General features: G+C 37.7%; 1 protein-coding gene across 1 annotated transcript in view; it reads left to right on the forward strand.

Moving 5' to 3' along the window:
* Positions 1–24,471, forward strand: part of RSPO2 (R-spondin 2) — a 111,357-nt gene extending 86,886 nt beyond the window's left edge. Inside the window, exon 6 of the mRNA XM_030012737.2 lies at positions 22,360–24,471. Coding sequence (XP_029868597.1) covers positions 22,360–22,469 — 110 coding nt within the window. The 3' untranslated portion in view covers positions 22,470–24,471. The remainder of the gene's footprint in view (positions 1–22,359) is intronic.
* The last annotated feature ends 757 nt before the right edge of the window (positions 24,472–25,228 follow it).

The raw sequence follows: 25,228 nt of genomic DNA on the forward strand, positions 1-25,228 counted from the left end.
TAAAAGGAGCTAAAATGTACTTATGGTGATCTTATACTTCTGAAGATAAGTGCAAGAGGTACTTTGTCTAGTTTGGAAGTTTTGGAGTGTTTTTCTGGCAAATTTAAAAAAAAAATAATCAGATCTAGATCTTCCTTGCTTGAACCTTCATACAGTGTTTATTACAGTCTAGCTTTATTTTGATGGAAAAGTAACAGGAAATTGAGTATTTAATTGTGTATATAATGTTAAAATTTGGAAACATTTTTGTTTGAGTTACTATAGGTAGTTACTATAGCTCAAGAGCCAACATTTATTATTCTGCTTTGATTTTTATAACTCTCAATACATTTGCCTAAGATATGGAAACTTAGATTTTGTGTGTGCTTAATTTATTTCTAAATAGGTTTGACATCTCTTATGTTTTTCACTTATACCTAAAACTCACCATGTTACCCCCAAAAACTAATGCTCCACATTAGAGAGGCTGGGACAATAGTTTGTTTATATATAATATGAATACTAACATGTATGTGTATATGCGTAGAAATAGAAGTGTTTGTATGCTTCCAGGCTTGCTAGTATTTCCTAAATCCAGAAGGCACTTGCAGCTAGAATAATTTGAATCTTTAGCTATTGGTACTTCTTTTAATACACAGCTGTTGTTGTTCAGGCTTTCAAAAATTTGTTCAATAACAATTTTGTTATTAGTAGGCCCTACTGAGTGCTGAGCACTTTTGAACATTTGCTACTGAAGAGTATTCTTTCAGAAGGATGAGTGTGTTTTAAGAGATTTCTCTGGCTTTTTTCAAAATGCCTTACTGACTTCTAGTTGGACTTGCTGTTTTGAATCCCTGGGGGTTTGTGAAAATGTCCATCATAAAGTTAGTCTTTTTCTGCCCAAAGTAATGGTGTTGTAGAGCATGCTGTGAGATATTTGCAGTCTTATATTTCTCCATACTAAAATTCAAGATTGTAAAATGCTAGATTACAAATAGTCCCATAGAATCATGTTTCCTTTTTTATTCAGAAGCAGTGACGTAATTTATGTAATATTCCTGATGATGTTGCAGTTACACTTATTAGCCCAAATGGGACAAAATAATCTAGCATTCACATGTGCTTGAACACTCCTCAAGGAGCCCTCCATGACTTTGATTTAGAAATGGAGTTTGAAACAATTTGGCAATGAAATTCTTGCACTATTCTTGGAATTGCTTGACATCAGTGAAAATATACTTAATTTATTTTCAAGTATTTAAAACCTTATTTTTACAAGAGCTAAATCAAGGGGTGGAATAATGAAAGGAAGAGTAAGGGACAGAGATTTCTTTATTGTAGGTACCTGTGAATTACTTATTAGTTTGGAATAATGATAGCGCAGTATGTCTTTGAATACTCTCTGGATATTAACCCACATCCCTAGAATCCTAACTATGACCTCAAGAGTATTTAGCTTTCTATATCATTGCAAAAATTCTTGACCATCATTGAATTTATCTTACCCTTAAAAAGGGATGTAAAATCTCTCCTTGAAATCATGCCATAAGAACAATCTTTCTTCCAGTCTTTTGGAGCTTCCAGTACTGGCTAAAAGTAGGAATTGTAGAAGCATATGAAAATATTCAAATTGTGATTAACGGATTGTGTTTTGTTTTGTATGATTATATTGTTATTGTACTGTGTATAATTGTGTTACTTGATATACAGCTATTTTTCTAAATGTCAAGATGTGGCTAGTAAATAACCTTAAAACTCCATTTCATGGTTACTATAATAAAGGAGTTTCAATGGAATAATGCAGTTTGGAGAGGAGACATAGCTGATGTGCACGCTGTGCATTTTTGTTGGGACATTTCTTTTACTTTTTTTTTTTTCTTTCTTTTACTTAGCTCTCTAACATAGCCACAAAAAATTTGATATGTTTTTTTAAGTCACTTGAGGGGAAAAAAAATGTCTGATAGTATTTCATAATATTCTGTTCAAATCTTATTCATAGTTCGTCAGTCCTGTATTGTGACAAGATTTGATATTCTTGTTTGATGGAGCAACTCTGCACTCAGGGTGCTCATACACAGACAGATCTGCTCTTGTTCAGGTGTTTGCGTAGCGCATATTGAAAATCACAACTCCAGGTATACATCAGACTGTAGTAGCTTTACCAAAAACTGAATTTTTGAAGTTGCTGAGCTTAGCTGAAATGTATAACGCTATCGGTTTTCTGCCCTCCCATAAAAGAATTACAATACTTTATTTTAAAACTAATTTATTAAATAAGTAATTCATTTTGAGGGTGATTACAAAAAGCATCACTTAACGTAAATTCACCAGAATATCTACATGTCATTCCCTCTGCCTTTGTTTATGCCTAATGACTACCAGGCTCCTAGCACATTTCAAAACTATTTCCGGACATCTCCAGTTCCCCTGCATGCTTTCTTCTTCCTTCTGTCTTTGACATAGTTTTCCCTGTTTAACTGTATTCCTCCCCCCTTCCCTGGTTTCTTTCTGCTTCCTGTGCTTGTATTTGATATTTTTTTTTTTAATAAGCAGGGGTTTCCAGTCTGTATGCCTCTTCTATTTACTCATTAACACTGTAATTCACTCTTTCAATTTTGCAAGCTATCTTTCATTCAGTGTGAAATAAATTCATTGATGTAAATAATTTAGACTGATAATATCCTTTTTGTCAGCCTACCGGATAATTTTGGTGTTTAGTAATTATACCATTTTGTATTTAATAGGTAATCTAAGTAAATGGGATATATTTGTACAACCTTTAAATAAGAAATCTCAATATATTTACGTACTTGAGCCAGCAATATGCCATTACAGCAAAGGTGGCCGACGGTGTCCTAGGATGCATTAGGAGGAGTGTTGCCAGCAGGTTGAGGGAGGTGATCCTGCCCCTCTGCTCAGCACTGGTGAGGCCACACCTGGAGCACTGCGTCCATCTCTGGGCTCCTCTGTACAAGGGAGACACGGCCATACTGTAGAGAGTTCAGCAGAGGGCCACAAAGATGGTTAAAGGGACTGGAGCGTCTCTCCTATGAAGAAAAGTTGAGGCAGCTGGGACCGTTCAGCCTAGAGAAGAGAAGGCTCAGGGGGATCTTACTAATGTGTGTAAATACCTGAAGGGGGGGTGTAAAGAGGATCAAGCCAGGCTCTTTTCAGTGGTGCCGGTGGCAGGACAAGAGGCAATGGGCACAAACTGCAACACAGGAGGTTCCCTCTGAACATCAGGAAACATTTTTTTACAGTGAGGGTGACGGAGCACTGGCACAGGTTGCCCAGGTTGGTTGTGGAGTCTCCCACCTTGGAGATAGTCAAAAGCCACCTGGACATAGCCATGGACAAACAGCTACGTGTGGTCCTGCTTGAGGAGGAGGGGTTAGACCAGACGACCTTCGGAGCTTCCTTCCAACTTCAACCATTCTCTGATAGGCATAGTTTGATTTCAAAATACAAGTTGAAGTGATGGTAACCTAACCATAAGTTGTTATACTATCTTTAAAAGCAAGAATGTTGCCAGAGGCAGAAAGTTCATTGTTTTTTATTAATTAAATGGTTCTCCATTAATAAGAGAAAAACAAGTGATGCAATATGTGCCTTGGTGCTATGTAGTTTAGAGCACCTGATGTTTTAGTCCAGGTGTGGGCATTGCCGTACTGGGCAGGGGCAATTTATATGACTAGATGAGTGATGGGAAGCTGTACACCTCACTGAAACATTGAGGGTGATTGTGGATAAAATTTCTGAAACCTGTGGAGCACTATGGAAAAAAAACTTCTAGTGAGAACTGACCTAAGATATAGCAATGCCAGCAAAATATCTGCAGCTTATTTGATCTATCTGAAGGTAGAATATCATTCTTTGTTACACTGTGGATGCTCTTTTCTTACAACTGAGACACTAGGACCATTTTTGTCTCTTTTTTACTATCTAAAATACTTTGTCTATTTTATAGTCATTCTTATCAATCTATGTCTCTCTGCTACAACAATAATAATAATCAATATGATAAGTGACTGTAGAACCTAAAAAGATTCCTTCTGCCTTGAAATGTCAATATTAAAGTCTGAAATCCATTAGCCACTTGTACTTTGATTTCTGAGCCACCCTCCTTCTTAATCTTCTCAAAATAACATTTACAACTGAAAGTTTGCAGTTTTGGTGGTTGAGGAGAGGGGCATCGACAGGAAGGCACTGTGCTTACAATTCTCTTTTAAAATGCTTATTGAACCCACCATCATCTTCTGCGTGTAGTTTCTTACTGCAAAAAGCCCAGATGATTTGGCTACATTATATTCAGCTGCACATCTGCAACAAACTGTTATCATTTGCATTAGCACAATAGTTGGCTGAATAAGCTTGTCTCAACACAGAATATTAACAGATGCCTTTCTCTCTTCTGACCCCATTTAAGTACAGGGAAAATAATTTTCTGTTTCCTTTCCCAGAGATGATAGAGCTCTTACTTCAGAGTATTGTCTGATGTAGTCAGCTTATAAGAGAGGGAATCTTAACCAGTCATTTTATGAGAAATTAGTGTCTCCACATGCTTTCATCTTCTGCAACTACCATTCTGGGCCAGTCTTTCAAAACTGTGAGTAATTGGAAGCCATATGTAAATATATGTAATCACTTTCTATAGTAATAAATATAGGATAACTGAAATGCAGGCATTATGGTGCCTGATTTGTAAGGCTTTTAAATTAGGGGTGGAGCGATGCACACGTTTTTGGATGATTTACTGTGGAGCTACAAGTTTTTCAGTGGCAACCTCTGATGATGTAGCAACTCCATGATGCTGTAGGTTGGCATTGCAAAAGAAGTAGATTTGTGTCCTATCATGTCAGGAATGGACCTGATGTGCAGGGCCATAAGATAAACAGATATCCTGATTTTAGCATGAAAGCACTGTCATGGTCAGCTGTAACTCCACTCTTTTTTCTACTCTCTGTTAGTTTAATCTCATACAGCAGTTCAGATTTTCCTTTATCATTTCTGGTTTCTCATGTCTCAGGCAGTACATGTGAGACTTGCAGGTTCAATGCATGTCTCATGCTTTTTCCCTCGATAAGCCTAGATTTCGTGCATTTTCAGTGTCATGCAGATTCTGCTGTCCCTTCTGTGCAAAAGAAGCTTGGCCTGATCTATTTTCAGTTGAGAAATTATGAGCCAAAATGTCATAGTAGCATGATCCTAACTAGCTTTGCAGGATTAGGATCATGAAGTGGCAAAGAAGTTACTGAGTGGCAGAAGGGCAGACAGTGGGGCTTTCACTTGCAAGGGTTCTACCAGAAAATACATTCCCCAGTAAAAACCTGTTTGCAAGCCCTACCATAGTAAGTGCCTCTGTATGGCCATGCATGGTAGTGAAGTTTCCTGTGAAAGAGAGTATGTATTTTTGTCTTACTCTTATACTGTTACCACCATGTTAGTTTTGGGCTACTGTTACAATAGTGGTTTGGGTGGATCCTTGGTTGACCCAGAGCAGGCACTTTCATTTTTTTGTATTCTGATGCTACCAGCTGACTATCTCAGCGTGTAACATTACGCACATAAGCTTTTAAGGATTTGTGAAATTTGAGGGTCAGTGCATTGTTCAAGACTTATCGGCAGCATGGAATGAACAAAATTTTGCTAGCAATAGTAAGTTATATCTCATCTGTTGTTTGAAAGCTCAGTTATATTCCCAAGCAGTAATTCTTGCATGTAAGAAGAGAATAAATCAGTTCTTCCACGATGACTGTATTTTCATTGCCAGATGAAATTTCAGAACAGAATCACTTATCAAAACAATGTTTTTGAGAAATTATGAGATCAGGCCAGTTAAGTTCTTCATTATGTAAATTATGGATTGAAATCAATCCCAGCTATTGTAATATACAAAAGAAAAAAAAACTATCGTCCCACTTTGTAACATATTGTATTGTTCAGTGTTAGCTTCTGTTCTTGGCCTATTCATAGATCTGCAGCCCATTACAGTGGCGCCTGTTAGAGCGAATACTGTGAAAGTTTTGCCAGTTTTTCTATGATAAACCATGTTTTCCAGGAATTCCTACTTATAAAAAAATCCCTCACAGTTGAGACTTGGCATGGAAAGTCTTGATTCACAAAGATTTCGCTTGTATATTTATCCAGATTTTCAAAAATAAATCAGTCATCTAATTTATTAAGTCAGAAGGATTTCAAAATAATGTATTGTTTGAGGATCATAGAATTGTATTTGTTGGAAACAAATACAATTCTGATCACTTAATCTAAATAGACACATTTCCTGACAATGAATGATTACTTTCTTGCTCTTACCTCACAAATCACTCTTAAATGTTTCTGTGTGTTTTGACTGTTGAGTAGATCCATGCAGAAACTGGTAAGTAGTTTAAAATGGTCAAATTATTTTCAGTATTCTAGAAATACTCAAATGGCTAAGGTATTTTTCTTTGAAAAGCTAACTGTGTATGAATGAAAATTTAACTGTATAAATAACTCTTTAACTTACAGTATGATATTGATATTACATCCTAATGTGCATTTTAAAACTTATTTTTCTATATGTCACGCTTATTTTATAGGTGGCAGGATTATTCCATTTAGTTAATTACATGTAAATAACTATTAATGCACGTTATGAAAGTTCATCATGGACATACGAGAGTCAGTCTGCTTTGTGACTCTTAACTAGGATGTTTCCATAGTTCTGATAGAAACAAACTATAACACTGGCAATTTCTAACTAATAATCCATATAATTGTGCAGATTTTAATTGTCTGCATAGACAGCCAAACCAGGGAGAAATACTTATTCTGTATTACAAACATTTCTTTTTGACTGCATATTAGTACTTTATGTTTCCTGTTGAAATCAGGTCTGGGGAAAGAGCTATTATCTAAAGTTTATTTACAGAGACATTAACAATGACAGAAATCGCATGTTCGAAGCCTGTATGTGTGAAAAGAAGTTTAAAGAATAACTGGGTAACATTAGGGAGGTAAGTAATTATTCAGCTACACAGAAGGAAACTGAAAGATGTTAAGCATACCTGGAAGGAGAATAAATTCAAACAGGATTTTGAAAGGAATCCCCTGAAGTCAGCAAATGAGAGGAAGAAAATACTACCTCCCAGTCTGAATTAGAGAGAAGGAAGGTGGCTATACTAGTGGATTAATTGTCTCAGTAGAGGAAATAAACAGTTGAGTGGATACTTGTAACTAATTTGATAAGTATGTCACACTCTAAGTGATCCAGTTGTCACTGACTATTAATCTTACAGGACAGTTAATTCAACACATGGAAGAGATTGTGATGAAGGCACTGACCAAGAAATGAGTATTTGCTAACATGATGAAATAATTAACATTCAGTAGAGATCAGCTGTACTTCAATGTGAGAAGCTGATAATCACTTAGCTGAGCTTGGTTCAAATAAATACTTCCTTTCAGCATTCAAAGCAGTATCAGCCAGCCCAAGTACGTAGCCAAAGTTACGCACTTGCATGTCTGCTTTTTAGGTTCATGTATTCCGGTCTGGGGGCTTATCACGTACGCATCTAAAATCAGAACTGTAAAAAATGTTCAGCTTGAAAAACAGCTGCTAATTTGAAATTAATGAAGTCTAAAGGGTTCAGGTAAATGTTTCTTTCATCATCTCTTGATCTTCTGCAAAGAATGTACAGGTAGGAATGTACCATTCTTGGGAGAAGTACTAGTTGGCACTGGTCAGAAACATGCCAGAAACCTGCTCGTGTTTTAGAGCAATGTTCAAACCTGTGCTCTGTCTCTTTTTATTTTATTCATAAGATGTAGGTCTTGCAGCTGGCCACCAGTTTAGCAAGGATTGTGGTTTGTGCTACTGTACCCACTGTACCGTACTGCAGGATGGGTTCTCTATGACTGCCGGTCTCAATATCTACTGGTGGAAATACCCTCTGGCCCACAAAGAATTATTAGCCTCAGGCACTTCTAGGCAAAAAATCAATAGATCTTGAACAATTTCAGTTATGCAAAGTCTTTAAGCTAATACTGTCACAAAATAATGAAGCCAAGATCTCATATCCATCAGAAGCTCACCCAAAGTTGCCATAAGAATGTGATGATGTGGAACAGGAATAGCATATACATTTATATTTTTCATATGGTTAATTAAACCCATAGAATCATTCTGTACATACTAAGGTTTTATTGGTATTAGAATAAAGAATTTCTTTTTTGAAAAAAATTACTGATAATTACTTCTCTCTGTGCTTCTAATCAACAGTCTTTGATGTACATCTGTTTTTTAAGTACATCTGTAACTTCCAGTCAGGAAAAGCCTTTTATGGCAAGTAGTCTTTAAGCTACATGCTGTGTTTATTTCATATATTCTTTTTCCTTTTCTTCTTAAGAAAGCATTCACACATTTTTCTTCAACTTTATCAGTGAATATATACTTTAGAACATTCTATGCAGGAAAAAACTTCAATTTTCAATTTAGTTTAGACCGGTTGTTTAAACTGATGGTGGAGATTGGAGTGCCGTCTTTCTTGCAGATGTGTATCAGAATGAGAAGAGAAGCTAATGTGTCCACTCCACATGTATTATTAGACGCCGTGTTATACCACTTCTTATAATCAAGCGATGCCAAGGCTGTATCCAGCTGCTGCATATATGAGGGGGGAAGACATCCCCCTGTGGTGCTGAGAGCATCTGCAGCGATAGACTGGCAGAAGAGAGATGCTGCAGACCATTCACTCCCCTAGCAAATCAATGTCTCTTACCTCTGGGAAGGGAAAAAAGTATTTTTGTTGTTGTTCTTCAGGTCAGTGCTAAATATAAAAAATACATGGTTTTAAATACGTGTTTAAACACTGATGCACTTCGGTTTGAAATACATACTCATTATTTAGTCTGTTTAAGCATGTGAAACAGCTCATGTGGATAAAATTTTTGTCAAGGGCTTACTTCAGTTTAGTGAAATAATTTTCAAGTAAGCCTTTGTTCAGTCTGCAAGGTTGCTACACGTGAAGCCCACTGTAGGTGTTCCCGCAGGTGTGCCGGCGGAAGGAACACGCGCGTGCTCCTCACCCAGCCCTGCAGCCCTCACCCAGTCTGCAGGGTGGCCTTCAGCACCAAGGGAGGCACTCTGAGCCTTCCTGCAGGCACGATTTTGTACTTTGGTGGATTAGCAGCCGTTAATACGGCCTCTTCTGCCTGTAGAGCTGTGGCTGGTAATTGCCAGGTGGTGGGCACCGAGGAATAGCTGGGGCAAAAATGTCGGCCGCTCCAGCTGCATCCAGAAAAGGGGCATTCCCCATAACTGCAGTAACACTGATTTCGTTCTGGAAATATACTCTATTCAGGCTTCTCATGGCTCTTCCTAGACAAGTTTTTATGGTGAAGGTGAGTAACAAGTCTAGGCTGTACGGCACTCCCCTGACAGATCACGTTTTGTTATTTGCTTATTGCAGCATCTGATGTAAAATTTATTAGAGGCATACGGTTAAGTACAGCCAACGTTGGGGTTTGAGGTTTTTTTGGTTTTGTCATACCATCGGCAGATAAGTTTATCCAAACAGAATTCTTTTCAAAGTGAAATTTCTTTGTGTGAGGACTAAGCGTGTGCATTCATATGTGGAAAGCTTCTGGAAAGTCAGTTCCTTTTGGATTAATAATTGCAGCTGTAAAATGAAGCTAACAGAAGCGTCACAGAAGTCATGGGCAGGACTAACTACCATACTCAAAAATGTTCAGACTTGGGACTTTTATAGATCTATAAAGTTTTCTTATCTTTACCACAAAGTAATGTTAAAGCATGTGCTGGCTGGATATCCAGGAAAAAGTGATGATGGCCTTAATATGGTTCTGTAAACATTGCTATTTGTTTCAGTCAATTATATAAACATTTTTTTTAAAAAGCAATAATCTGAGGATAATGGTAAACAATACTCTGGAGTAAACCTAAAGAAAAATCCAGGTTGCTTTGTAAAGTGGTCCCATTCAAACACAATTAATTTTCATTTAGTTAAATGTAAAGTTATCTTGGCAGATCAAAGAGTTACAGACAAGGAATGCATACCTGCAGGATGAGAAATGGCATCTAAAAAACAGTGATTCTCAGAAGAAATCACTTGAGTCCACTACAAAGTAGAGAGAAAAATTTCAAATATAATTCTTGGCTGTTTAACTTCCGTAATAAGGAAAAAGCATAATAAGTCAATTTTATCCTATGTACGAGCAGAACTCTGACATCCAGTCTGAGACCTGGATTTTATAGAAGGTATTGGAAAGCTGAACAGCTAGTTCAGCTGGAAACTGTGCAGAGTCAAAAACTTTATGTGAGGGCTACAAAATAAGCTTTAAAGAAAGGTGCACAAAGACTGCCATATGTTTAACTTCTCAGAAAGGTGATGAGCAGAGATTTATCTATAACGCATAAAGAGAAAAGTCTGATCTAGGACAGAAAGGCATAATGAGAAATAATAGCTGGATATTAAAATTTAAGTTAGGAATTGGGCAAATATTTCTGGCAGTGGAATGATTAACTGCTGGGACAATTACCAGAGGAAGTGGTGGATCCTCTGTCTCCTCTTGTCTTCAGATCTAGATCGGATGCATTTCTCCAACAAGTTATTAACCTCAACAGCATATGAGAATAATGTTTGATTTCTCATGTTTATGCAAGAGATCTCGCTAGAAGTTCTCTTGACCGCACTTCTCACTTGCAATCACTGCATCATCTTAAGTTTTAAGGAATAAAACATGTTTTCAATTATATTAATATAAAGTGTAAGCATTCTTAGAGAGACATGCATTATCTAGTTTTCCTATCTAGGTATTTATTATTTAATTTACAGACCTTGAAAAGGTATGCAGGTTTGAGACAATCTTGATGCAGTGAACTTCAGATAAGAACTGGTTCACCTGGCTTCAAGGCAAACAAGACACTTTAAGTTGTTAAGTCTAATAACAAACTTTGAGAAATCACAGGTTATTTGGCTTGTGGTTTGTCCTTACTACGCTCCCATGTGCATCTGCAGTAAAATATAGGACACATTATATTTAATGCTGCTATTACATGCAGACTTGAATTTATTTGGAAAAGTTGTAGAGCATAATTTAAAGAAAATTTAAAGAAAGTACAGCGTAAATTGTTTGTTTCTATGTGAATTTTCATTTTAGATAACCATAACTTTGAAACCACCTCATTTATTTCCTTCAAATGTGACTCTTTCAGTATGGAAACCTCCAAGCATATCAGATGATTGAATTTTCTGCTTTTGGCTGTTTTACACTGTATTCTGATTAACATTTTAAAAAAAAAGGAAAAAAATGCTTATCAATAACTCAATATCAGCAATCCAAAAAAATTTAAATATTTTGCAACCCATTCACTGAAACCCACTAACTATGATATTTTTTAAAGGCTCATGATACCTTGAGCAAAATTATTTTTCCAGGGAACAAGAAATTAATGAGTGGTATACACCAGTTTAGTGGTGGTGGTCCCATGGTCTGTTTATGCATTACTTTGGGAAAGCCAAAAAGAGATACTTTTAAGCTCAGTTTATCTTAGGTCCTTGATCCTGATTTACTGATATTTCCTCCTGTCCTCAACCAGCTCATGTTCAAGCCTCAAGTGCTAGTTGGTCAAAAAAGTTTAGTTAACATTTCACAGCAATGCGGGGACATCTAAAGAGCCGCTTGCGTGGGGTTTTTGTGGGGGTTGGGGTGCAAAATTTTTCCTGTGGCAAGAATTATGCAGAGAGTTGAACCAAACATTGCTCAAACACTCAGAAAAAAAGTCCAGGAGGAAGTTTGAAAAAAATTCGTTCAGTAGTTTTAAATTAACGATGAATGATTTTACAGTTTCATGGTTCAGAGTTTGAGATGCCCCCCTCCAGACACTGTCTGTGTGCCAGAAACACGGCCAGGCTAGGAGCCAGGGGTACAGCAAAGCTCTAGGTGCATGGTGCGTGAAAATGAAAGTAGGGTTAATGGTACTTTATAAAATAAAATAGACAATAACACAAATAGCTGATGGTCATACAACTTCTCTTTCTTTCATGTTCCAGGCCAAGTCTGTCAGGCAGCATGAAACAGTCAGTGTCTGATATTTTAGTCTGAATAAGTCTCCTTTAAAACCAAAGAAGTTACACACTGTGTATGCGCTGATGAATGTACGGTAGTTGTGTACCTGTCTGAATACTAGTTTTGGGGTATGGAGGGAGCCATGTTTTTCCCTGGAGTGCTGAAACTCACTGTTTAGTCCAGCTGTTCCTTTCCACAGCTCTCTCCATAATGTGTTTGAAGTGGGAAAAAAATAGGATCCACATCCTAGGAGAGCTGTGCTGCCACTTCCCACAGAGGCAGCGGAGGGGCTCAGGTGCAGCATGACTGTGTTACGGAGGGACCGTCACCCTGGTGCCTTTTTGCTTCCTTGCAGAGCTCCTCATGCACTTCTTTTCAAAAAACAATAGCAGAACTTTGAAAGCTGGTCCAGATCATAGTTAACAGAACCCAGTCAGGTGATTTTATGTTCCTAACTTCATTGTAAAGTAGACTCTATATAAGCAGCAGACTTCCAAAAAAGTTCCATGGGCCATAAAAGCTGCTTCTAAAGTTCTGACAGTGGTTTGATGATACTAGTACACAAACAAAAGCTTTAGCAAGCTAAAATGCCATATCAGATACTATATGTATCCATTTTTTATAAATGGCTGTGCAGTATTGATTTTAATATCCATGAAAAGCTGGTGTGTGACTACTGGGAAACAAGTAAGATTTAAGGTGAAAAGTGTCCTTTCTCCTGCTTCTGATAGTGAATAAACTTCCTGTAGCTATATGATGTGGAATTAACTGGTTACAGCATAAGTCAGCCTGGCATACATATGAGTATTAGGTGCTCGTAGGCAGTCTTGGGAAAGTGCTTCTCTTTAAGCCAGGAAGAAAGCTGCTGTAATACATTTAGGGACAAAGCCAGGTAACTCAGGACATCTTTTAAATCCTGACTGGCTACAGCTCAAAGATAGTGACTGTATAGTAGTTACCTAAACGTGCTGGGGTGTTATCTGGCACTGCATTGAGTGGCACGGGTTGGTCCACATCTGTATTGCTCTGCTTAGAGCTCCCAAGGCAGGGACATGCCCGAGGGGGCAGCCCTGGCCTCTGCTGTCTCCCTGGGAAGGGCAGGGGCTGCGGCAGGTCAAAACCTGACAGACGATTGAGGTACAGTACTTGGGGGTATTCTCTAACACTGTTTGATTTAGTAATGCAGGTGTAGCATTACTGTGGAGAAGCCCGTGACCATAGCGTGTGGGATGTACAGGTAAAAGAAGGTCCCGAAAGCTGCATTTAGATCACTAGGAATAAAGAGTACGTCACACTCTATCAGCAGAGGGCAAATATCAGAAAAGATAATATCCTAACTGGAAAAGCAAGAAAGTGACTCCATCGTGACCATAGCACAGATAGTAAAAGTTCTGAGTGTGGGTTTGGTGAAGAAAACAAGTGCGTGTGCTTCATCTCACTGCACCAGAAAAATGTCTGAGGAGAAGGGAAAAGTGTACACAGTATACACCAATGTAGTTACAGCTAAACAGAGACTAACCTGACCAAATTTAGGTAGGCAGTATGAATACCTTCTGTTTCAGCACCTTCTCAAGTACAAACTAAATGAATACCTGCAAGCAATGCAGGTGCAGCAGTTAATCTGGTACGCCATTCCTGATGAGCAGACTGAGGTAATAATTTTACATCATATTATTAGAAATAATACATTCATCTTCACTTTCAGTTGTTATTCAGTAGGAGTCTTCCTGCTGGATCGTACTTTATTGTGTTGTCAGGTGTTCAATTTACTCTCTTTTCTTACTGAACTTCAATAGGATTACCTGTGCATTACTTAAGAGAGGCAGAAGTGATAATTAAAACTGTCTTTTGAGCTGTTTCAGTTAACAAAAAGAAAAAGGTCCTGAAACAAAATTGTTCCTCAGTTCTTGACCAGAATCCCTAAAAAGAATTAAAAAACCCAAACCCTTCACAAGTAAATAGGATTTCACAGAAGAAAAAAAACTCTAAAAAAATATCAACTGCCCAGTATAATCTCTCTCTATCTTTAAGAAACCCTTAATTGAACAAAATGCAATTTCCAGTATGAAGTTAAACCTCACAGGTGCCACAAATAAATGTTGTCTCAATAGAATTTATTTTCTATTTCCTATATGGTGAGATAAAAATCAAATTAATTAAATTGGCTAGAAAAAGGAGAAATGGAAGAAAAATAAAGAATCTGTTTTGAAATACTGGACAGAGGGAGTTTTAAGTCAGATTAGTGTCGTTGCCTTTAGAGTTAAAATATATTTACATGTGTATGCATACTCTTGACTGTGTATAAATATTATTTTTATTATTTTGAAATTTGCTTTATATTGCACTGTGAAAGGAAGGAAAAGAAACAAACCCAAACCTTTCATTGGAAATATTTTGCTTGGCTCTGGTTGCAAAACATCTGATCTGACATGGTGTTGACTAAGATAAGAATAGTGAGTACCCTGCATGCAACTGATACTCATATCATTTGAATTCTGAGCTAAATCTACATCAGATAAACATTTTGGCTGCAATGGAGACCCACCTGTTTTCACACAACTGTGACTGAAAGGACAACAGGACCAAACATTTAAATATCTGTACTATTCAGTTAAACATAGGTCTTCTATCAGAGTTTTCTGAGAGTTTCCATGTCACCTTGAATGTGCTAGTTTTCCTCTTCCTCTAGTATGCTTTCCTTTGCTTTCTTCTCTGAGTGTGTATGTGTGAATTTTTTTTTGCACTTTTTATATACATTAATGAATAGAATGGCTTATGTTCTAGACAGAGTAATGGGTACTTCTACAAAGAAAAATTAATATTCTTTGAAATGATGGATGTGCAAGCCAGTTTTCAGTTAATATCTCACTGCCATCTACTGTATACATTGGAAAACTGCACTGTGGGAAATGCATTGCGTATCAGCAATGTAAGATGACTCTTTTCCCAGTGAATTTGCCCTAAAGTTGAGGAAAAAATCCACTGAACGCTCAATAGGCTGTGACACGTAAATTCCATTATTTGTGGAGGAATTAGTATTTCTTAAACAGATTACAATGTCTGATGATACTCACTATTGTCCACAAGGAAAGAACATCAGATTTTAGTATTGCTTAGTTAGTTTGTGTTCAGGCCAGATGAAAAGTAGATACGTACTTTGGGAGAAAAAGAGTACTTCACTTGGCTTATTCTTGCCCTAAATAGTAAAACTTCTCATTTCTTAGTGGATGTGTCAAAACAAAAAAAGCTAGTGGGATTAAGATACAGAAACTTGGGATAAGATAAACTAAGATTTCTTTTAGTTGAGGAATTATTCTTTTATTCTTTTAAATTAGCTTTCATCTAGTAGCTGATGCCTGGTGTATACAAACATCAAGTATATGCAATGTTAAGTGTTGGTTAGGATGTAATAATTTACCCAAAGTTGTGAAATTATTAAGTTGAAAATAAAATATCAGGATTCTGTCTCTCAGGGACTGAATAAGATATCATGCAAGTTAGCTCTGGACTACCAGTGCTTTTGTAATGATTCGTGTAGAAATTACAAGGTTTACTCAAGACAGAAATTTACCTGATTTTCACCAGGAAAGCTGACATCAAATAGACAAGAAAGTGTGAAAAACATCAAACTGTGCATTTACATAAAGGACCTAATTTTCTTAGTCTATTATTAATTTCAGTAGGCCAGGAATACATATAATTTATACCATTAGCTATTAGTATTGCACCAAAAAGTACAAAAGAAGACCAGTAAGCTTGCAAACTCAAGCACTTCAAAGCTGATGAAGTGCCTTCATTTGCTCCTTCTTTGTATCAGTTGTGATAAAGTCTATGATTATGGTATGGTCTTTTTCTATTTCTATTCAGTAATTGTTCTAAGACCTCATTTGCTCAACATTATTCAACCCTTTCAAATGAAGAAAGAATGATAAAATCCTTCATTACGTTTCTATGGTGTCCCTTGTTACTATGTTTCAGTGCTTTGGAAACACTAATTAACCCACCTTTACAAATTCTGGTATTTTTGGATTTGAAATGGTGTTGTGGACAGCTGATGTACTCTATGTGATCATACCATCCCTTCTGTTGTCTTCAGAGGCAAATATGTGTTTGCAGGACTTCTTCAAATGATATTAGAAATTCACCGAGGAAAACAAGGAACTGGTTTCTGACACTTGACCCTTTCTGTCCCATCTCCTCAACCTTCTTACTTCTTTTCCAGTGTCACCATCCAAGTCCCAATGTCTTTCACTCTCTGTCCAAAAAGGCTATTTTACTTTGGCTGATTTCCCCCAAGTCATATTTCTCCTGTAGCACATATTGAGCACAGCCAATTTCAGCCTGAATTTGATGATGTTGAAAAAAACCAACAGCAAACTGGCTTAGGAAACCTGTCATGAATTCAGTAGCAGGTGACATTGGTAGAGATGCCCGCGATGTGCGGTTTGCTAAGTTATTAAAGCTCTTTGCATCCTTTTACTGTGGGCCACTTGTCAGCATTGGTTTGTAAATCGTGCTTTGGGAAGGGGTTGACTTTGTAGCAGTGGGGAAATTTTTTCTTTCATTGAGTGTGTGTTTATAAGACTTCTTAACAATTTGTGCGTTTCTCTGGCAGTTTCAGTATCCAAAATTTTTAACCCGACTGAAAGCCCCAGGAAATAAATTACCTCTGGGGAATAATTTCTGGACCGAATCCTTTGTTTGCTTGGTGGTTGGATTTTTGCAGTCACTGTTTATGTGTAGTTTGATGTGTGGTGCAAATGGGGAGTAAATGATGAGGCATCTGCTGATCTGTGTAGGACAGAAGTTGTCCTGCCAGAGAGGGCTCCTCCAGAAGCTTACATCTGTCATCTTTCTCTTGCGTTGATCTGACTGGTTAATCATCGAGTACCTCTATCAGCTTTCCATTGCTGCCATTAGTTCCCTGGTGCCTGCCATCCTTCAGTGACACGACTTGAGTGTAATAACTTTTCTAGCTTATCACGCAGATGAGATGCTGCCACACGTGGGGTCTATGATGGAACTGCAGCAGTAGAATGATGTACAAGTGTGCAACATTTACCTCCTAAAAGGACAAGTGAAAGGGAAGAAAAGATTAAAAGGTGTATTTAGCAAGGTCTGCTGGTATCCCAGGACACCATTGTGCCTTTGCTGCTAGCAGTGAAAGTTCTGTGTATGAAAATCCAGGGAAGCAGGCAGACACCTCTAAGTCCCATTACTCAGTAATCATCAATAGAAGAGAAAAATGTTTTAAATAAAGAAGGGAGTATTAAACATTCTGATATCTCTAAAATAATAATTTGTATGTGAGAACGCTGAAAATTTGTGAGGGAATTACACTATGAAATAAAGCTTCAGATAGTTGTTGCTTTTTTTTTCTTTTATTAAATGTTTTAAATTTAAATCCTTGCTGCCCTCGTGTGGATATGTACTGTGTGTCCTCCATCTGTTGAAACTAGCAATGGACAGATTTTGTTAGAAGAGCAGTACATACAACAGTATTTATACAGCAGATGAAGGACAGTTCAGATACTGAACTGATGCTGTCTGTCGGAGCCAAGGATCTTGAGCAATGTGGCTCAGAGTCTCTCTGAATACATTTGCTGCATTTTAGTTCTGGAGAACCAGGAGTGCCCTGACTGTTAGGAATCTGCTGCCCAAACTCTGTGTGGAGAAAGCTGCCTTTGCAGCTGATAGAAGGTGGTGAAGTCTCGTTCTGAACCAGCTAGTGTGTATCCTGAATTGACCAGGTGGGTCCATCCAGAAGGAACATGCAGTATTTCCAAACACCTTTCAGCTCAAGGTATGAGACAAACCAGAGTACTGAGCACAAGTCTCTAATATACGAGCATGCAGCAGCCGTAGGAGCAACACTGGTAAAATGATACAAAAAAGGAAGAAAAATAATCCAGCAGGAGCTAAGTTAAATAATTCTTTTTGTAGCTGTAACTTGCTGGTGTACAGACAATTGCTGTGTATATTAGCATAATTAATGGTTTTTTTCAGGAATTCATGTTGGAATTGCATTATTACCTATAAGTTATTGTACCATTACCTATATGTTATCATACCATTAGAAGTTGTGGTACATTCTTAGCCAACAATAATGTTTCATTGCATAGCATATTAGTTGCCCATCTATCTACCAGAACCAAGTGGTCCAAACAAAAGTTTAATGAATAATACTGTAAAGATACCAACCGTTGGGATAAGTTACTTAGAAAATTAGGACTTACTCATTGCTAATTTATAAAGCAAATAGCAAAACTGAATTTTATAACATTACAATAAAGGGTTTGAATGAATGGCTTTGGCAATCTTGCTTCTGTAAAATAACTTGTGGAGAAATATGAGATACAGAATGATAGATAAGCTTTTAAGGCTTTTATTTGCTAGATAATTGAACACTGGATCTAGCTAAGTTTCAGATCTTTCTTAGGTGCTATACATTTCACTGTATACATACGACTTTATAGAGTATTAAACAAATTCTGTAAATTATCTTCAGACCTGACTCTGATAATAAAAATTGAGGAGCCCTTTTTTAGACAGTCAGAGATAAAAAGTGTGTTTCAAAGAAAAGTTAGTTAGTTAGTTAGTGTGCTTGGGAAAATGCAATCAAAATAAAAACAGGAATACAGTAACCTGAACAGTGCTCAGATATCCTGCTCTTTGCATGGACTATTTATATTTGCTCCCATTGCTGTTAACACCAAAGGCTTTCAAAAACAGATTGTCTGCAGGCCTAAAATAAAGACTGAAGATGAGACCTGAGGTGGAGGCCTGTGGCTTGGAAAGGAGAAGCAAGGCGCCTGGCTATCTGCCAGATGACAAGCAGGCGAGTTGTCACTCGGAAGGATGTAAGGTCACTTAAAGAGTGGTGCTGGCTGCGGATCCCAGGTGGCTGCGCTGGACGATTTGCTCACTTGGGTGCTGTTTCTGAGCAGGAGGTGTTTATAGGCTAGGTGGATCAGACTTAATATCTCAGATATTGTCACTTTCTGCCCTGTGCAGTAATACTATAACCTGATACTGATAGCGGTAAAACCCCTCTAGAGAGGCAGAGTCCTTTTGCTTTCCCTCCTTATTTGCTTCAGCCAGGAATTGCCTTCTGTGTGCAACAGCAAGTTCTGGACTATAATATACCGTGGCTAAAAACCCATTCCTTTTCAACTGCCCCAGCAAAGCCAAGCATGGCAGAGCCCTGCTGCTTCCTATGGAGAGGTGGGTGGGGGTCCGGGCTCTTGCTCTCAGGAGCAGCGAGCATGGCAAGGCACGGGGGGGGGGGGGCCATGCAAGGCTCCCCGCGGACGAGGTTCTCCACACCCGGCCCATGGCACAGGGCGGAGGGAGCCGCTGCCGTCCCAGCCCTGGGGGAGCATCCTCCGTGGGCTGCCCTTGCCCCACTGCCCTCCAGTTGGGGAACTGGGAGTTTGGCTCCCAGATCCTCTTTGAGGATTTACTTTCTGTATCATAAACATGATGTTCTTCAAAAGACATCTGTAGCGAGATATTCAGAAGTTACTTCTGTTCACTGTGCTTCTGCTGACAAAATAAGCGCTGTAATTTAAATCTGAATTTAATAAAAGTTCTCACGCGTGGGGACTTCAGCAGCATACTTTGTTTGAACTCTCTAGTCTTTATAGTCACTTTTTTCTTGCTAATCTCTGTTGCATTCTAGTAACAATATGGGAACCGATGGTTAGCTAAGAAATACCTTTTATATTCAGTTTTCTGGTTAAAATGACAGTTGGAATTTGGGACTCTTAGCATCACCAGCCATCTGGTTTTAATCTGTGTGGTTTAATATTGTCCTGAAAATAATGAAACTTATTCTGTACAACAGGGCACGTGGAAATATAGTGAGCAGCCAAAGAGTTCACTAACAGGAGAACAAATTATCAGGTATCAACACCTCAGTGGTACTGCCTCCACATGAGTTGCTATTCCATGGCACATGTAAAAGAAGGTAATTTGCTTTTGGTGTGCCTTGGGGCAAAAGCAAGTACGGGGATGATTGCTGCAGAGCAGCAGAAGCACTGTAATGTGTTTGTTGCACAATGACATGTCAAATCACTGAAATCTACTCCAGTTCCTTTCTATTTTAAGGATATTGTATGGGGAGCGTGCTGGCAATTTGATTTGATGCTTGTGTTACAGGAGCTATTATGTAAGGCTTAGACTAAGATACCAAGTGGGTTGTGTGTCATTTTACCTGTGCATCTCAGAGTTTTCAGAGGAAAAATAATAGGATCTTTCACTACCTTAAACTTACAGTAAACATTTACTCTAGTTCTCTGGAGGAGGTCATAGAGAAAACTAGATGAGTCACTGACTAGAGTTTATATTACTTTTACTAATTGGTATGTGCAGTGAAAAACCTCAGAAAGTAAGATCACTGAGCAAACAGGATAGCAAAACTCCAATAAAGCTCTAATTGATTCTGCTGGTGTTCTGAGAATCAGTTGACCAGCAGCATTGGTCACTCGTTTCAAATTGTTTCCCCTCATCTACTCCTTCCTTAAAAAATATTTTGAAGATTTGGGTTAAAAAAGTTAGAATATTTAAGGTGCAAGTCAGAACACAGTGTTGAGCTATACATTCATCCCGGTTCTGATGCCTTACTATATACCAACTAGTAGAATCACATAATAAAATTTTGATATGGAAATTTCTGTAATTCAAACCATCTTGTAATGTCACTTTGTGTCAAGTATTCCTTCTGTCTGACCTCATTAGGTGTGCCAAGTCATTAGATACAGTGTTACTAAAGAGTTTTAACTTAAAAGCTGCTTTGATTAATGATTGGTTGGACTGAGGTTTTACTGTGTAGGATTAACTAGATTTAAAAATGGCAAAATGCCATTTTTGCATTAATGCCAGACGTTAATGAGAAGCAGAAGTAAACTCCAAGGACCCTTCTGATTTTAATATGGACTAAACTCATGTGCTCATTACCTTAATGTCCTGTCCTATTTTATAAACAAGTATTCCAGTAATTCCTAGAGAATAGTAGCCTAGACAGCATATTAAAAATATGTAATCTGAAGTATATAACCCTATAGTTTTAATGAATCATAAATTTTTATAATTTTAGAATCAGATTTGTTCAGTGTTATTATCAAATAGGGAAAAATGCTTCATACTGGTTTGGGCCTTTTTAACTAAGAAACAATATGGAAGTAAGGCACAGCCAGACTGGCAAACATTTCTCCCAACTAATAATGTACTGACAATGTAGATGAGAAATGCATTTTCACATTTTTATGTTGTCTGCTACTTGAATTTCCTTTTACTGTCTTCTTAAGTTCATTTAGTTCTCCTGAAAGTTTACGAAGTTGGCACCTCTAGAGATTAATAACCTTAATTTATGACCATTGATCACATATTTCAATATATGATACTGCCAAGAAAACCCAGACTGTTCTCACTCCAGACAGCATTCAGTCATCTCCTTAAATCCTACTAGACTTGATAGGGTTTAAGCATATACTTAAAAGGTAATACATTACTGAATGAGGGCCTTTGTATCTAGAATTTTTTCAGGCCATGGTATCTTTGCTGAGATAATCAGAGGGCACTGATTTATTATTAGAGCTGAACAGGAAAAAACTTTCCCATCCCTGGAGCCTGAGAATTTTTTTTCCTGCATTGATCCTGATTTCCCAATTTTGGTTATTTTTCAGTGAACTTCCAATAGTAAGAAGCGTGTAATGAAATTTTTGTTTCTGCACAGTAATATGCTGTGAGAATTAAGCACAGTGTGCTAATAAGCAATAACAACAGTTCTTCGCAGAGGCGACACTGTTTCTGCCAAAGCATGTAGGACGACATCCAACCAAATACTTGGGCTGTAATGCCTGATTTCTCATTGAAATCACGGATGTATTGGACTTGACATAAATAGGATTACTCATTCAAGCAAATTTACGTAAGGGTCCAAGGCATGTATCCAGCTTTCAGTGAGTTAGGAGTCTACGTACTTGTTTGGCTCAGGGCCCCAGGCACTTGCATAACGTTGCTTGTGTGAGTTACCCTGCCGAAAGTGAGACCTACATCAACATGGTTACTCACACCAGCAAAATTGTGCCTGTGGACAAGTGATGACAGTCAGGGATCCTGCTTCCTCCTGTATCGCATTGAGAACTTCTGTTCTCACTGATGATCGAAGCTCACTAACCAGCATTACCTTTGCAGTCCCCATCGATAATTTCTGTGCCACTGAGTTTTTCAGCTACAGTCTAATATCACTTCTGTATTCTTTACTTAGGTGACTCATTGATATTATTTGTTTTTCCTTTTTTTTAGGGAGAAGGCCAACAAAAACAAAGGACAAGAAAAAGAAGAAGAAGAATTTGATGGAAAGGGCTCAGAAGCAGCACAGCATCTTTTTAGCGACAGATAAAACAAGCCAGTAAAGACTTGATTTTCTTTAATATATTTTTTGCGAAGTGCACAAAAGCTGCTATATGCTCCTGCCCATGGATGCACTACGATTCAGCTGCTTTGACAGTATTGGTGGCAAATAACTTGTGAAAAAAAAAAAGCCCACAAGCTTGTTTGTTTTATTTATATATTTTTTATTTTATTTTTTTCCTCTCATTTTTGACCTGAAGACTTCAAGGTCAGGAGTGCACTGAGTTGAATCAGTGAAAGTGGTGCTGAAGTATGTCAAAGATTCGTCCTGAGTGCCTGGTCACCATGTTGACACGGAAGGGAAGCAGGAAAGAAACCTATGTATCACCATTAGGCGGACTTGTGCATATTTAAATAAAAAAAAAGGAAGTCTTGGAGGTGTAGGTACTATTGCATTTATGGCCTTTGTTTCCTTATTTGTACATTTCAAGAGTAAATGGATATGACTTACCTACATAGCGTTAATGTACATTGTTCTCAGCACCTGCTACATTGAAACAGTTGTGTAATAAAACTGCTTTAAAGATAATATACCACAGGAATTACTGCTTAGACTTACAGAAGCACAACAGACCCTATGTGTACATATTAATCTGTCTACATATAAATGAACATATTTACTGTACATCTATGCATTTTTATGTATAATACTTTATACATGTTTAAAGTTATGTCCTGTTGGTTCTAGTAATATACTTTAAAGTAATCCAGTAAATGTTTACTTTTTACTATGTTTTAAGTATCTTCTCATATTTCTCAATAGTTACAAACTGGATTTTTTTTCTCATTTGTAAAGTACATTCACATGGCTAAACTACCTTGTACTGACGCTCGCAATGGAGTGTCAGCTCTGAAGTATACTTGCCAGAGTAGTAAACCACAAATCTTTTCTGCTATTCTGTACTACTATCTCAGCCCCAGTGTATTTGTCTCAGAAAAAAGAAGTGTAACTTTTTTAAGAAGTGGCACAATGATAGATTTTTTGAGTGTCAGGAGAGAAATGACGTGGGAAGTTCTTGGTATCTAAGATTGTATGTGTAGTTTTTTTCAAATATAATCCATAATGTTTTATTTCTGTTAGTCCTGGTCCAGTCAGATACAGCAAACAAATACCTGAATAGGGGAGAAATAAAAGAAAAAGCTATGTGAGTTCAGTCATTCAAAAGTATAGCAAACACCAGTGTCCCGGTATTGCCAGTTATTTGTGGAAGTTTAGCAAATTTAATCTGCATCTGGTGTTTGGTTTGGGTGTTTTTTGGGGAGGGGTGGAGAGAATTTTCTGTGTAGGAAGTTAAAATGGCTCAGGATGTTTAATTTGGTAATCCAGCATTATTGGGCTTGCATTCAAGGAGATTTTTTTAATATCTGCTGGGAAAAGCCCATGCTAAAATGGCTGTCATTTATGCTGTCACTTAGAGAAGTTATTCCAGATCTAGGACTAAAAATTGCATATGACCTACCCAAAGCAAGGAAAAGGTAAAACAGACCCCAGACCCATGCAGAACTCTTTTTGACATATACTTTAGAAAAATCCCACAAATCTCAGTTTTAGCTTTATGGGTTATATGCTTTACAAATAAACTAGGGGAAAAAAAACATCTGTAAGCACAAATATATACATATTTAGCTAGGACAAGTGTTGCTACAAAAATGTGCGGTAGTTAGGCACATATGAATGTTCCATGAAACCGCTTGTGGACTTCCAGTTAACCATGATGTTTTCACCATCTTTCATTTAGAATATGTTCATATTTACCTAGAACATAATAAAGTTAAGGACAGTAAGATTGTTCTGATCCTGGGCTGCTATTTTGGACATTAAATGCTCACTTAAAAAAAATAAAAGACAATAAAAACTGTAGCTGCCTGTTTGCTTACTGGTTATCAAATTTGGCTGTAAGTGCAGTGAAAGCCCTTATACAATCCTTCTAGTAGTGGTTACAAATATTGTATTAGGCATGTCATGGAAAGAATGCTACAAAATACAATAAAATGATGTCACAAGCTTCTGAGTAAAATATTTTTGGTCCTTTTAATTCAAAGAGTGTATTCCTTTGGAATGGCATACACATAGAAGAATTGGAGAAGGTGTGTGGATGCAGATTTTCTTCCATTGGAGTGGAAAATTTGAGGGTTTTCCAGTGTGTGGATGCAGATTTTCTTCCATTGGAGTGGAAAATTTGAGGGTTTTCCAAACAGCTATTTTGTTGACACTTAACAACATGTTTGAAAAGGCTTTGTACGTTAGATATACATTGATTTCTCTTGTCCCAGTCACCTTCATATTCAGAGTTTCCTTGAGAGCATAGATGCAAGAAAGTAATCTCTAAGTAGCAAGTGGCCTCGTGTAGTTTCTTCTTTGTCCTAGACATCTGTTTTTATCTTGCCTTTGGATGGTGGATCCTATCAATGTATTCGTAGCACTGGGGTTTTTGTAGGATCATACTTCTCCTGAGGTTAGAAGGGACCGTTCCTTGGACATTAGGAAAAGGTTCTTCACTGAGAGGGTGGTCAGTCACTGAACAGGCTGCCCAGGGAAATCGTCACAGCACCAAGCCTGTCAAGAGTTCAAGGAGCATCTGGATAATGCTCTTAGTCATATGGCTTAGTTTTATATAGTCCTGTGAGGAGCAGGGAGTTGAACTTGATGATCCTTATGGGTCCCTTCCAGCTTGAGACATTCTATGATTCTACGACCTTGAGAGATCATCTAGTCCCACTCTCTGCTTGAAACAGGGGTAACCTTGAAGTTATATCAAAT

Source organism: Aquila chrysaetos, chromosome 4 (assembly GCF_900496995.4).
Source record: "Aquila chrysaetos chrysaetos chromosome 4, bAquChr1.4, whole genome shotgun sequence".
NCBI lineage: Eukaryota > Metazoa > Chordata > Aves > Accipitriformes > Accipitridae > Aquila > Aquila chrysaetos.